Source organism: Armigeres subalbatus, chromosome 1, assembly GCF_024139115.2.
Source record: "Armigeres subalbatus isolate Guangzhou_Male chromosome 1, GZ_Asu_2, whole genome shotgun sequence".
NCBI classification, from domain to species: Eukaryota; Metazoa; Arthropoda; class Insecta; order Diptera; family Culicidae; genus Armigeres; species Armigeres subalbatus.
Genome location: NC_085139.1, coordinates 220,481,988 through 220,498,281, shown reverse-complemented (window position 1 = coordinate 220,498,281; position 16,294 = coordinate 220,481,988). Strand labels below are relative to the sequence as shown.

The following is a 16,294-nucleotide window of genomic DNA, read 5'->3' as shown; positions in this document are numbered from 1 at the left end:
TCAATCAACGAAATGTTCCAAAGCCGACTACGATGAAGTAGAAACATTGATGTCATTGGTTTTTGATAATGTGCCGAAAAAAATAGAGGGTATTTCACCATCAGTACCTAATATTTAGCTATTTCTGTAGGTTTTCAATTTTTCTATAATACACCAGAGTCTCCAGAAGTTTCTTTAGCTCAGGTGAAAAATCCTCATTGACATCCATATTCGTTTCTTCCGCACTTCCGCTGAACTTCCTCACGTCGACTGAATTCCTCTTATCAGTTTATCCATGAATCTTGTGGATTATTTATTCAAATTCAATCAAAAATCTATTGACGAATTATCCATTTAACTAATTACCTATTACCAACTACACACTTTCAACATTCGACTAAATTTTCATTCGACTAAATGTCCTTTCGACTAAATGTCCGTTCGACTAAATGTCCATTTGACTAAATTTCCATTCGACTAAATGTCCATTCGACTAAATGTCCATTCGACCAAATGTACTTTCGACTAAATGTCATTCGACTAAACGTCATTCGACGAAATGTCATTCGACGAACTGTCCCAAAGCCGATTTTACGAAGGAAAATGCCTGTAGGAATTAAAAAAAAAGTTTCTTCCAGAAATTCTTGAAGAAACTTCACCAAGAACTTTGTTGACATATTTAACCAAATTTCAGGAAAAATATTAAAAAATATTAAAATAAAAATATTAAAATATTTTGAGATCTAAACGACTGAAGTGTATCAAAATCCTGAATTGGAAATAACTTTTGAAAAAAGTTATTAACAAATTAGTTCTATGACACCGAAATCTAATTCTTAACACTTAGGGGTCACGAAAAAGAGAAGCAGGATTTATTGGTAAAATTTGATTAATCAAAATAAAAAAATAAAAAAATAGTGGTAATTCAAATATCATTTTGAAATCAGGTATTGATTAGTATCGCCGGCAATTGACTATTTTGAATGTGCTGTTTGAAGATCGGCAAACGCAGAATGTTGCAATTTTAATCCACTGAAGTTGGTTTTTATACGGGCAATTACTACCGTGTGAATCAAAACCGCGTTAATCCAAAAATCCGCGGTAAAATTGATGTTTTCAGCCATTGATTTTTTCATCCACGCCGGTTCACGCCGCCGCCGCCGGGGCAAAAGTGACCACCACGCCGCCTCCGCCGATGATATGACCGGCGCACAGGTCTAAGCGGGTGTAGCATTGTCTATTAACCGATACGGCGTACCAGCAAAGCACTAGAGGTCGGGTGCAATGTTAAGAAATTAATCAGGGTACACCGGCTGATGCGTCTGCGGGTTGCAAGCGCATTCCGCACCATATCTTATGAGGCAGTGTGTGTCATTGCTGGGATAATGCCGATAGACATACTTCTGGAGAAAGATGTGGAGTGCTTCAACGACAGGGACTCGGTGCATGTGCGACGTGTCAGCTTCGTTGCTCTAATGGCAAAGAGCATGGGACACTGCAGTCCGGAGGTATCGAATTGGATTAGTAGGAAGCATGATCACTGGTCAGGTCAACTTCCATTTATCACAGGTCTTGTCTGAACATGGCTGCTTTAAAAAGTTCCTGCATAGGTTCGGGTTCGCAGATTCTGCGGAGTGCCCGGAATGTGTAGGTGAGGTAGAATCAGCAGAGCATGTGATGTTTGCATGCCCGCGATTCGATGTTGAACGCAATGCCATGCTGCTTGTCAGCGGCATGGATACAATCCCGAACAACCTCGTTGAGAGGATTTGTCGGGAAACGGTTATATGGAATGCGGTGAACACAGCGTCTCAACAGATTATGTCGAAACTACAGCTCTGCAGTAGAGACTACTGTGATGCATTGAACACCATGCTCACCTGAACAATAAAAATGTTACGGGTGGGCTGCGGGGACCTCCGTATGTAGATATAGAGGTCATTGCGGCTCACGCGTGGCGTTTGTTGTGGGGGGTGTTCGTCTCCTACGCGAGTTTATGATACAGACCGATAGGTTACTATCATAGCTTGCGATCGACGGGTGGTGAGGTTACCACCCTTGAAGTCGATGTTGCGTTATAACGCTGAGTGCGTTAGCATAGGCGTGAGCGTTCTCAATAGTGAATACGGGGGATACGGACTGGGAAAAAGGTTTTGGTTTTGGTGGGTCGGGTGATCCCATCCCCACACTACCTGAGTTAACCTCCTCAGGTGTCTGTTTGCTGATTTCCGTTTACCCTAGCTCAAGAGAAAAAAAAGTTCCGAACAATTTGCTCTGAAACTGAAAAATTAAAAACACTGCCAATTCGGCCGATCCGATATCTGAATGAATAATAACCTTTCTAATTTTATTTTACTGCAAGACCTAGTTGAAAAATTGCAAATAATAGAATTTTCGTCGAATAGTTTGGTGGTTTCAAAATGGAATATGAACAGAATCGCAATTTTTGTTCCAACTGTGGCTTCTCCCGGAATACCATAATTACGCTTGATTCCGTTTTTCACATAAATATCTTCCATCTCAGCAAGTTCGTACCCAGGAAGAACAACCGATCCCAAAATTGTTTTATTTATTAAAACTCCAATTAGCAGTGGGGTTGGTGCGGTTGTTGCTTTTCGGTAGATGGACACGTGACTCTCCACTGGCACACAAAGAAGAACAGTGAAGTGGAACTTTCATTTGGTCCGGTTTTGGTGCGCCGGTTCATCCCTTGGGTTACATAAGCAGAACACCACCGAAATTAAAACGCTTTTTGATGAACTGGATTGGAAAAATGTGCGCGCAGGAAACATCGCTCACTGGCACTGGCACTGCCGGCTGAGCTGTCGGTTGGATGGATGCAACGTCCTTGGCCGGCCAACCGAACCGGAAGCAGATTGAGGGGTGTCGGGACGAGAGGCAACCGGATGCGAAAAGCAACGCGCGCGCGAGGACGACGACACGATGCGATGCCATGAATCAAATAACATTGGAAGTTTGCACCGAACAGAGCAATTAGGTTTTCTTCTGGCACAGCATCCTTCTCCCGCTCCTGTTCCGGCGATCCAGCCGTTTACCCCGCACACATGTTTTTTGCGAATGCGACATCCATCCTCACCCAAGTCCAATCACCATGGGAATATATAAACTGTGCGAGCTGGAAACGGGGCAGGCAACGTGAACGCCGGAAGTGGCGGGAAAATTGCTCCGATTTTGTTTCATTTCACGTTGTGCTGAAAAACGAACAAATCACGGATCGGATGACAAACACTACAACACCGCTGCTGCCGCTGTCGCGCGCCGCCGCGCCGTTGCAAATCATAGAGCAGATGCAGGAAAACGCGACGGAAAATGAAATAAAAATTAGTGGCACAGCTGATGGGTGGTAAAATACCTACCTTTGGAATACCTAGTTATAACGATTATCATTGTCGCAAAAACGAGTGCGCTCTGTGCGCTCGTGAAAATGACAGGTTAATAGCTTTTCGGACTATCAGCAGAGTTGCAGTTCCGCACAGCTCCTGGTTCGGTCGGTGTGGTGGCAACTTTAGCAATTTTCATTCCGAAACGAGTGGGCCCCAAATTGGTGGCATGGGGGAACCATTTATCTTCGCCTAAATAGCCAATTTCGGATGAAATAAATCATCTATGATCTGCTGCTCTTTTTCGTTGATGGTGATACACATTTAATAAAACCAAGGGAAACGATAAATAAGTGATCTATTGACAGATAAAACCAGTAAGAAGCTATTCAGTTAGAAGGGTTATCGTTTGTGTATCAATATGTCTTTAACCATACTGTTGATTCAAGATTTTTGATTAAAAAAAACTTCTTTGTAAAAACACTTTTAAACATATAGCAACTGTCGGACAAACAAACGGCATAGAGTTCGCGGATGCGAAACTCGTATATTTAAAAGTACTAAGGGGCCGTACACTAATTACGTAAGCAATTTTTCTGGGTTTTTGAACCCCCCCTCCCCCCATGTAAGATTTTTTCCATATAAATCAATTTTTATTTATATGGAGCGTAAGAAAATGGTCGGCCCCCCCTCCCCCCATAAGTGCTTACGTAATTAGTGTACGATCCCTAAGTACATTAATATCTATTTGCTACCTTATTTTTTATGTCGCGCTCTATTCAGGTGGAAGCTGAAAAGTTTCTTTGCTGGAATACGGAAGTCATAAGAATTTTTGTATACCTAGAAGTGGATTTTCGAGAGGAAGGAAAGAGCATTGAGGAAACTGATCTCTTTTCACTAGTAAAAGAAGAGTTGTCCGATTAGTTCTACCGTCGTAGAAAGGATTTCTATCAGCGAGTACTGACTTCAAGTTTTCATGTCATCAGGATCTAATCGACTTATTGGATTTTATTCTAAACTAGCAGACCCGATGAACTTCGTTTCGCCTAAAATTGATTGAGTTATGAAGAAATTGGTGTTTCATTAGTATGGGACCCCCCTTTCCAAAGCCGGGAGGGGTCTAGAACCATCTTACAAACCTTCCCCGGCTTCAAAAACCTCTGCATACAAATTTTCACGCCGATCGGCTCAGTAGTTTCGGATCGGGGCCACATCTCTCCACTACGCCCTACGATCGCCAAGTTGTTTTGCACCTGGTCTGCCCACCTCGGTCGCTGCGCTCCAAGCCGTCTCATACCTGTTGATTGTTCGTCGCGGCAGGGCCTGACACCAAACCCCCTAAATTTCCAGAGGACCATCCCTCCTTATTCCCGGTGGACCATGGTGCACAGTTTCACTTAGAGTCCCTTGCTGGCACTCGGACGATGATAAGCCGCCCCTAACATGGAGAACAGACGCTGTTGTGAGCCGCTCCCAACATGGAGAACAGACGCTCAGTAAGATTTGCACCTCCTGAGAGGAGCAAACCTCCCCTTTCCGGTCAGCATACGACCGTAGTTTCCACCGGGGTTGGTTACCCGATCTTCCCTAAAGTTGCTCGTATCCCGGCCTTCGCCTGAAACCGCGAGTACTTTTAAATTTGGATTCTGTGAGGATTGTCCATAAAGAAGCAAAAATTGGGCTGTCTATTCTTGAGTGATGCGCGGTGGTACAAATGCCAACTTTGTTCTATATATATATAGAAGAAGAAGATTGTACACAAATTTTACATATTTGGATGATAATCTTTCTTGAGGGAACCAGGTTCCCGGGAACACTTCCGGATGTTATCAATGTGTTCAAAACCTCTCAAAAACTCATCTATTGGGCTTGTTTTCCGAAGTCATGAAGTTTTATATGTCGCAAGACTGGTTTTAAGACCACTTGGAAAGTGTCCACTACCCCAGGGAACCAGGTTCCCGAAACATTTCCTGGTGATCCAATTTTATCAAAACTAACTTCTGATGCTGATCAATGATGATTGACCACGTTTGCATCAAGACTCTGGGCACTTTCGTTCATTTATCAATGGTTTTTAAAAAATGGCACCTGACCCAGGACCCCACCTAAATAAATTCGGCCAGATTGACACCATGGTCAAATCAAGTCATGCACCAAAAAATAGACATGATGACGCTTCTTTCCTGAAAATTTCATGGCAATCGGACGAAAAATGAGCCCACACGGGTTATTTTTATTTTGATTTCTAGGTTAGACCGAAACGGGTTACCCTAGCAGCACACATGTTCCACGTGGGTCTCTGCAACTTATATATGACCAGATTCAGTCACAAACAAGTTGCTGCAACCATTTTTATCTGACTTGTGCTGCTCGGATAACGAGCTGTCAATGTGATAGATAGGAGAAAATAATAGATAGTGGAATATATAGATGAGCGAAGTCTAGTGGATATATAGATGAGCGAACTGTCTCCAAACGAACTGTCAAACGTGTCTCCAAACGAGCATTACGTCACGATTTCAATGGAAATGTTAAGGGCTGTGACGTCATATGCGCGTGTGCACAGTCAAACAAACCGACTCAACCATGCTTTCGCTCATCTGTAGATTCTACTATCTATAGGAGAAAGCAACTGACGGAATTTCTAACTGGATGTAGGAAAAGAGCTTTTTTAGTTCATTTCCAATTCTAGCAGCTACTGCTAGAATAGTCAAGTTGAAGGTATATGATAAAAATGGAAACGGTATACAAGTCCATTTCCAGTTCTAGCGATTGCTAGAGCATGAGAAATATAGCGAAAGATACAAAGTAGGAGAATGGAACGGACTTGGGATTGCACCCACGAACTCCTGCGTATGAGGCAAAGGATTTTAATGGAAGCAAACAAAAACTTTCGAAGAAATCCTGATGAATATTTTTTTTAGGATTTATTAACCTCACAGAACTATTTCTGTGGGAGTCTTCGATAGACTTCTGTCGTATTATTATCATCGAATCCTTACCAGGGTTTTGTCGGAATATTAAACAGGTTCCTCTCGGGCTCCTGGACAGGATCCTATCGTACCCCAGGACAGGATTTTGTCAGAATCCGGAACAAAATAATTTGTCGGATTCCTGAACAGGATTTTGTTGAAATCCTGATTAAGGTTCTGTCGAAGTCTCAAAAAAGTCGTTAAAATTCCAAAAAAAATTCTGTTCGAATTTTGAACAAGATTTTGTTGGAAGCATGAGTAGAATTCTTCCGTATCCTGTTCAGAATATTCAGAATTTGGCAAAATCTTGTGTAGATTTTCGCCTGAATTCTGTACAGAATTCCTTCAGAATTTTGTTCAGGACAACGACAGAATCATGTTAAGGATTCGAATAAAATCTTGTTTTGGAATCCGATAGAATCCTGTTCAGGATTTCGACGGAATCCTGACTGTCCAGGATTCCAACAAAATCCTGTTAAAGATTTCGACAGAATCCTACTCAGTATTCCGAATGAAGCCTTTTTAGGATTCTAAAAGTATTAAGTTCAAAATTCCAAATAAATCCTGTTCAGAATTTAGACAGAATTATGTTCAGGATTTTGACAAAATCCTACTCAGTATTCCAACAGATATCGGTTTAGGATACTGACAGAATCTTGTTCAGGATTCTGACAGTATCCAGCTCAGAATTTCGATAGAATTGTGTTCAGGATTCCGACAAAATCCTTTTCAGGATTTCAACAGAGTACAAAAATTCTGTTTTGGATTTCGACAGAAACGGGTATTCAGGATTCTGACAAAATCCTGTACAGAGTTTCGACAGAATTTCCGGGATCCAGAGTTCCGACAGAGATTTCGAGATTCGGACACAGAATTCTGTTCAGGATGTATTTAGGATTCCGACAGAATCATGTTCAGGAAACCGTTCTGAATTCTAAAAGAATCCTGTTCAGGATTCCAACAGAATTATGTTCAGCATTTCGACCGAATCCTGTTCAGGATTCCGTCAAAATTCTGTATAAGTTCCGACAGAACCCTGTTTTGGATCCCGACAGAATCTTGTTCAGGATTCCGAAATGTTGTTCCAGAGCCCTGTTCAGGATTCCAGCTCAGAATTTTGACAAAGTCCTGTTCAGAATTACGACATGATCCTGTTTAAAATTCCAACAGAATCCTGTTTAGGATTTTGACAGATTCCTGTTCAGGATTTTGGCAGAATGCTGGTCTGAATTCCGACAGAATCTTGTTCAGTACTCCGACGGAATCCTGTTCAGGATTCCGACAGAATTTTGTTCTGGATTCCGACAGATTCTGTCGGATTCTAAACAAAATTCGGTCGGAATTCTGAACAGAATCTACACAGGATTCTGTCGGAATTCCAAATAGGATTCTGTCGGAATTTTAAATATGATTCTTGAACAGTAATCTGTCGAAGTTTTGAACAATTCTGTCGAAATCGTGAATAGGATTCGATTAGAATCCTGCACATGATTTGGATGGAAGCCGGAGTAGAACTCTCTCGGAATCCGTATATTGAACAGCATTCTAAACAGCCCAAGTAACATTTCAAGTTATATTCCGCTCTAACAGTGGTTTACAAGATCAATTTATAAGGGGTCATTTGGCATAAAGTCATTTGGCATAACGCCATTTGGCATAAGGTCATTTGGCATAACGGTCATTTGGCATAATTTAGAACTGCAAGAAAAGAGTGGGTCATTTGGCATAACGGACATTTGGCATAATTTTGAAGTGTGAAAGCGAAAGGGATATTTCATGTAATATTTAGCGTAGATTAAGTAGGTCAAGGCTGCTTTCTGATAAATTTAGACTGATGGTAAACATTTTCCGGAAGAATGAAATAACAAAACGGAAGAATTGCTTCCGAGGGAGGGATCACATCCATCATTGACTTATTCCAGCCACATCCCTACTTTTAAAGTAGGGATTACATCCACCATTGCTTCAATCCGGGCATTCGCCTTGAGAACGGATCAAATTCACCATTGCCTTAATCCGGGCAAGCGCCTAACTTTAAAAACTCAAGCAATCCACTTGTCGTAGACGAGTTACTAAAACCAATCAACTCACATATGAGTAACTGCAACCAAATCAATCTGAATTGTGCTACTCGGGGAAGAGACCACATCTACCATAGATTTATTCCCGGTAAGCGCCTACTTATAAAGAAGGAGTCACATCCACCATTTGCCATAATCCGAGTAGGGCCTACTTTTAAAAAAGGGATTACATCTACCATTGCCACCTACTTTTAAAGAAGGGATTACATCTACCATTGCTTCAATCCGGGCTAGCGCCTACTTTTAAAGAACGAATCAAACCCTCCAATGCCATAATCCGTGCAAGCGCCTATTTTTAAAGAAGGGATCACATCTACCATTGCCTGAATCCGGGCATGCGCCTTCTTTTAAAGAAGGAATCACATCCACCATTGTCATAATCCAGGCAAGCGCCTGCTATTAAAGAAGGGATCACATCCACCATGGCCTCAATCCGAGCATGCGCCTACTTTTAAAGAAGGGATCACTGCATTTAGAGTGAAATCAGGAGTGATTCAGTTTCATTCCAAATTTTCGACCGCTATTCTAGTTTGAATCTGGAGCAAAATAGAACAAACTCGCTGGTTTTCCCAGCAGTGTTCCATTCATGTTTTTAAAATTTTCAATAAAATAAAATAATTATGTTGCTGCCAAGAAACGCGCCGTAAAATCGAGTAAAATCAGCAGTGATTCAAATCGTTCGGGGCTGTCAGTTTGAATATGAATCTGAAACATTCATTTTCCCAGCAGCTGTTCTAGATTCATTTTTTATACCAGTCAAATGTCAAAAAAATAAAACTGGTATAACGCTCCGTTCTATTTTCTGCAGATTTGAACCACGAAAGAATCACAAGATTCAAATATTTTCCAATTGTTTTGGTGTATGAATGCGTCATTTTATCTACGGATCAATCCACTTTGCAATTACGGCGCCTTTCTTGGCGCCAACATGATGATTTCATTTAATTGAAAATTTGAAAAACATGAATAGAACACTGCTGAGGAAACCAGCGAGTTTGTTCTATTTGGCTCCAGATTCAAACTAGAATAGTGGTCGAAAATTTGGAATGGAACTGAATCACTCCTGATTTCACTCTAAGTGCATAGTGGATTGATCCGTAGATAAAATGACGCATTCCTACACCATAACAATAAGGTACCAGTCAAAACGATTAATGCAAGAGATGGCGTTTTTTCAATGGTAGTAAAATCGAAATTTCATCACTATTAGACTACTAATCAGTGCAAACTAAGTGCAGGAGACAATCTTTTCACCCCATACTTCATTCCTTATCACTACTTTCTTCAAAAACTCCACCATTTTCCAAAAATTTGCAAAATACTTGATTTTCCCATACATTTTATCGATTTCCAACTACCATTCTTCCATGAGCTCATGGTGGAAAATGTGAAAATCTCAGAACATAGAGTAGCAGGCTTAACAGCATAGATAGAAACGCCGGTATCGCCACTCAGTGACGAGTACCGTAAACATGGTGCACGGAAGGTTGTTGTCTACACTTTTTACGGCTGCTGCACCCTGGAAGTAAATGTCATCGAAGTAAACAGTCGGTCCCTTATTGAAAAATATTTGAATCTCGTGATTCAATCGTGGTTCAAATCTGCAGAAAATAAAACGGAGCGTTATACCAGTTTTATTTTTTTGACATTTGACTGGTATAAAAAATGAACCTAGAACAGCTGCTGGGAAAATTAATGTTTCAGATTCATATTCAAACTGACAGCCCCGAACGATTTGAATCACTGCTGATTTTACTCCTTAGAAAACCCTTTTTAAACCACCCGCAAAAAAAAAAGAATTTGGCTGCGGCAGCTGTTAAAATGTTGCTATGAAAAAAGAGAAACAAAACTTTGCTGAAAAATAATAACAAAATGGATTGTTGATGGAAGTTATGATGATGAAAACAAAATAATATTTTTCCGGGTTGTTTTTTTTTTTCGATTCAGTACCATTGAAAGGAAGTGCGCATTTAATGTTATGGTCAAAGCTGGTGAAAAAATAAGGTTGAACACCACGCGCCGGCTGTATAACGTAGTTCAGGGAAATAAATCGAAAATATTCATTACCACAACATCTAGGATGTCCACTAAATTTTGCCCAAATTATTAATAAATTGTTCATCAGAAAACGTATGATACGCTGTGAAAATGTCGTTAAATCATGAATTTTAGTCATATATTTCACTGACTGCGAAATGCTACTTCATTTTCAATATGGCCATCATGGAATTTGATCAGAAAATTTTCGCTTTTATTAAACACCGTCATAAAGTCTTCGCAATGCAAGCATTCTTATGGGGGTAATTCATTTGACCACATTATGACCAAACATTAGAGCTTTATCCGAATCCGAGCGTTGAGTATTAGATTTATTACGATCTTTATCACAACCATTTTTTCGATTTCGTTGGAAACTTGAGCAGAATTCTGTTGGGATTTTGATCAGGTCAGGATTCGATCGAATTCCCGAACAGGATTCAGTCGTAATACTGAACTGGACCTAGTCGGAATTGTTAGCAGGATTCTGTCGCCAATCCTGAACAGGATGTTGTCGAAATGCTGGAAAGGATTCTGTCGGAATACTGAATAGAGATCTGTCAGAATCCTGAGTAGGATTGAATCGGAATCATAGGAAGTAGGATTCTGTCAGAATGACGTGTTCTTCTTTGTTCGGGTGCGCTTGTTTCTATTTCAATTTAAAGTCAAATGTTCGGCCATTTTCAGCGTCGCACTTTTGAAGATTGTATTGGATTTCGTCACAATTCACCAGCATTGCATCATTGATGGTTTCGACTTTTTCTGTTCCCTTTCCATTTTTTATGTATAAGCACTGCTAAAGCCAAGACGAACTAAACAAAGAATCAATCCTTCAGATTGGTTCATTCGTAAGTTAAATCGTGATAAATTAATCAAGAATTAATTTTTGTTCATATGGATAAATTCGTTCGTATCGGATATAATATTTTGTTTCTGAAAAGAGTTTTAAACAGTTTAAATAGCTTAACAGGGGTATTCTTGCCAAATTGAACCACCCAGTATTGCTTTTGAATCACCAATGGGAAAAGGAGCAAAAGTGAAATCTTTTATCTTTTTATCATCGGATGGTATTTAAAATGTTGTGTCCTTATCCTGATGTGATAAAATTCTTAATAATCCCGATAGATTACCGGTTCCATCATTTGCCAATTGTTTCAGCAAGCACTAAATCCACCTGGCAATTCCGTTCAAAGCCGCGTACTTACAGCTAGTATGCTATGAAATATATCTTTGCGGAAATGATCGTACCAAAATAGCTGATTATTTCCCTCACGTCATGAATGGAGGAAGTCTACTCTTTTAAATTATTGATTGTTTATTTTTGTATGTTTGTGTATTTTTATTGTAAAAGATTTTTCACAATCCTAAAGAGTATGCTGCCAGAATTCTGTGTCGGTATCGCTGACAAATTTCATCTGTTTTCTCTGTTGGACAATGTTAAAATCATTCCATGGCTCTATTCGTATCCGATGTTGTGCGTTTGAGATCGAAACCCTTGAATCAGTTTGTAGTCTTTATTGTTCGGTCTTCCAAGAATACTGTGAAAAGTGCATCGGTGTATCATTACTTCTAATGTTCTTGCTGCACAAAGGCATCAAATGATTACGCAGCACATATATCCGATACCATGCTAAGGATTTGTCTGATGCATGTCGCATAATCCTCCTATCTTGCATTGTGGTTCACTAATGGCACATATCATAATTGCAGCATAACTCATAGGAATAATCAAGCATATCCCATTTCGATAATTGAATTTACTGGAAGAGCAATAGCAAAGCAGTGACACTAATTGCTCGTGTTGGAAATGCCACAAATACAATGCCTTTGAAACGTACGTACATATGAACACTGATTCATTCGTACTTACTTCTATCCTCTTGATGGTTTTGAACACAGTCTCCAACCAGGAGAATGCCGTCTTGCAAACATGTGCATCAACTGTATCAATGTGCTATCGCAGAACCGCATGCGAATGGATAGTTTTACATCTATGCATTTTGTATTCGTTATCATCTTATCGAAGGGGAGTTGTGTTTCCACCCATTCGCGTACGTTCTTCAAATGTTTGCTAACATTTAGGTGAGCTTTTACCAAGCTAGGGTCGGATTTACACAATGACACCTCTTAGCCTAGTATTGTTCTATCATTTAATTTGATTGATTAATTTTATCATATTTGTAGGAAAATTTTAATTAATTCAGCGTTGGTTTGAGCCTTTTTAAGTATGGTTTAGCTTTTAATCTTGATTCTTGAACAAATCGATTCGCTTTTTAATACTGTAATGATCGATTAGAACTAAAAAACCATCATCAAATGAGAATTATAATGTCTTATTATCAGGAAAAATGGTAATTCATCGCTTATTAATTGTCATCACACTCTATAATTATGAATCCGACCCTGGCACATAGTACATGTTTGTACGCCGTACATTCTGCTTAGTAAATTATTCCAAATGCTCCCCGGCCACGAATGAATGAATCGACGATGTGTGTTTGCTCATTTGTTCCATCCAACTTTTCCATTCCCTCCGCAACCGCGACCACCCTCACGACGCCGGTAATCGTCATTCTCTCCTAGATCAGTTGCCCGGAAGCCCTTCATCAAGCCACCAGACCACCAGATGCGAAAATAACGACCCAGCTGTACCGAGCGCTCATATATTTCCATTTTACTACCAATGCTCATTTTTCTTTATGATTACATTTTCCGTCCTCGGCAGCAACGATGGGGGATTTGCATTTGCACTTCATTATTGCAAAAAAATTTTAATGCCACATAAAACACACCCGACGACGCTAAACGACCTTGTTCTGGTTCTATAGATTTTTGTTTTTTTCTTTCTTGCTGTTGATTGCAGATGTGGCCAGGAAACACGTGTCATCCCTCGTATCCTTCAGCTGCGGTCGCATTGGATGAAATCGGAGAAAGAATCCGTCCGGTTAGTGGAGGCCGGCATTACCAAGGAGGTGCTGAACGGAGCGATCGCCCAGTTCTGCTTGGAGATCATCGCCAATCATGGTGATGCTGCGCCGCGGTTGTGCAACAAGGATCCACTCACGCTTAAAATGGGCACCTACGTGATCGAGCTGTTCCCAGAGGTAAGTAGGAGTTCATGGAAAAATAAAATCCATAACCATAGTTATCTGCTTTGGGCAAGGATCGGTCTCTTAGAGCAGCTCCCTGTAGATATTTTCTCTGCATGAGCAAAAGTTTGCTAAAACTGGAAATTGTTTTCATGTGATCTATTTTTGAGTAACATATTCGTTGGTTCGATGATGCATTCCAGGCTAAATTCCTCTTCATGGTGCGAGATGGCCGGGCAACGGTGCATTCAATTATCTCGCGGAAGGTCACCATCACCGGGTTCGATCTGTCAAACTACCGACAGTGCATGACCAAATGGAACCAGGCGATCCAAACCATGCACGACCAGTGCAAGGAGATCGGCAAGGAGCGCTGCATGATGGTGTACTACGAGCAGCTGGTGCTCCACCCGGAGGAATGGATGCGGAAGATCCTACACTTCTTGGACATCCCATGGAACGACTCGGTGCTGCACCACGAGGAGTTCATCAACAAGGAGAACGGGGTGGCGTTATCCAAGTATGTCTACAAGTGATTAAAATTCAAATCGAATACTTATTCTAATCTGTGCGTATTCTTTAAGGGTGGAACGATCATCGGATCAGGTGATCAAACCGGTTAACCTGGAAGCGCTCTCCAAGTGGGTGGACCACATACCGGAGGACGTGGTCCGAGACATGGCGGAAATTGCACCCATGTTGTCGGTGCTAGGGTACGACCCGTACGCTAACCCGCCGGACTACGGCAAGCCGGATTCGTACGTGCAAGAGAATACTTACAAGGTAAGTTTTGTGCGAAATAATGTTTACGTAAAAATATTTACCATTATAAAATTTCCTTATTTAAATCGTTCCGTTCATTATCGCGACCTTACAGGTTCAGGCGAACCCCCAAATGTGGGAGCACAAAGTAAAGGAGCTACTTAATCGGGACGAAAATCCACCGCCCAAAGCGAACAATCACAACAATAACAACAACGAGGACGAAGATGACTATGGCAATAATAAGGAACGCAAAACGTGATATTAGAAAACTTTAGCATATTTTTCAATCAACCAACCAACCAACGCGATCCTCTGAGGATCAGACCGTAACCCGGAGCCGGGTTGTTGTTGTTGTTTTATTTTAGAGCACAACGAGGATGCTGTAGAGTGATGGACTGCATACAAAAGTAAAAGCGAGCTTTAGTTTAATTTGTTATTATTCCTAGTTTTTCCGTGAAGTCGAGCCAATTTTAGTAGAATCGTCGGCGTCGCCAGAGATGCCGCGCTGCCGTCGCCACCGCTACCGCTATCATGCAACCGCAAATAGTGAGCTGCATATTCAAGTCAAGTCGTGCGATTTACGTGTCAATAAGCGAACAAGACAGAAACTTTATTGCGAGGGGCACTTTTTAACAGATCAAGACAAACCAAGCTATGTGGTAGAACAAACTATTAATTAATTATTTTATATACAAATCTAGATACAAATAAATCTCTGTACTATAGTATGGTAGGTATCGAAGATTGCAAAGAAGACAAAACAACCAAACTGACGTGTAAATATTTGTGTATGTATAAATGGAAATCGCGCAAGAGTTGCACATAGGACAAACCAGCAGCAAACAAACAATATGGCCAGAAACGAAGTTTTTAAATGTGTATAAATGAAACCGAAAATCAAATAAAGAAAACAATGATTCAATGGGGCACCTTTTCGCTTCTTCAATGTTGAAATAATGATAAACGGCATGGTGATTTTGTTTCAGTGTATGTGATGACATTCGTCCGATATTATTTGACTTTGACTTTTTGTTGGCTTTATTTTCTTTTTATTTGTTCCGTTTTGATTTTACAATATTATTTTGGCTGTTACGCCCTTTTCAAATGTTGGTCTAGATTTGTACATATTAGTGCTGTCCAATGAGCAGCTCGAAGTAGCTCGAAGTTGTTCCCGCCCTACTTGTTCTTTTTTGTCAACAAATGGGCATGAGCAGGACAGGGAGAAACTTCGAGCTACTTCAAGCTCTCATTGGACAGCACTATTAAGAGTTTGGCCATAGAGCCCTTCAATTTTAGATTTTTTTAGTTTCAACCTCAATGGCCCATTCAACAGTCGTGCCATTGAGGATGATTTTACCGTCCCCAGGTAGAACATGTTTAGGGGATTTTTAGGGGGAGGGTTGAAATGATAACCTGGGTCTTCGCCGCGTTGATACAAATCTTCCAGCTGGTGATGTACTCTGTCAGGGCATCCAGGCCTCGTTGGAGTTTTGTCACTAGCACTCTAATTACTCTACCGTTGTAGACGATGGAGGTGTCATCTGCGAACAGAGACAGAATGCCGCCTTCTGGAGGTTCAGGCATGTCCGAGGTGAACAGATTGAAAAGCAGGGGCCCGAGGATACTGCCCTCGGGGCGCCTGCGACGATGTTGTACGCATTGGAATTCGTTCCGCTGATTGAGACCCGGAATGTCCTTGCCGACAGGTAATTGTTGATGAATTTCACCAGGTAGCTGGGAAGATTGTAGCGTTGTAGTTTGTACACCAGGCCATCATGCGATACATTGTCGAATGCCTTCTCGACATCGAGTAAGGCCATGGCGGATGTTTTAGAGACAAACTTGTTCCGCCTGAGGACGTTGGTAACTCGGGTCAGGTGGTGTACGGTTGATCGACCTCGTCGGAAACCAAACTGTTCCTCGAGCAAGATGTTGAAATTTTCTGCATACTCAAGTAGCCGGTGATGAATAGCTTTTTCGAATAACTTTGATAATCCTGAGAGAAGGCTGATGGGACGATAACGTTTGGG

General features: G+C 41.0%; 1 protein-coding gene across 2 annotated transcripts in view; it reads left to right on the top strand.

The window, feature by feature from the left end:
- The window catches only part of LOC134205789 (protein-tyrosine sulfotransferase), a 463,178-nt gene extending 447,950 nt beyond the window's left edge, over positions 1-15,228 (top strand). For both annotated transcript variants that reach the window (XM_062681382.1, XM_062681381.1), the window contains 4 exons: positions 13,274-13,514; positions 13,703-14,019; positions 14,084-14,282; positions 14,377-15,228. In XM_062681382.1, coding sequence (XP_062537366.1) covers positions 13,274-13,514; positions 13,703-14,019; positions 14,084-14,282; positions 14,377-14,523 — 904 coding nt within the window. In that variant the 3' untranslated portion in view covers positions 14,524-15,228. The remainder of the gene's footprint in view (positions 1-13,273; positions 13,515-13,702; positions 14,020-14,083; positions 14,283-14,376) is intronic.
- Positions 15,229-16,294: the final 1,066 nt, after the last annotated feature.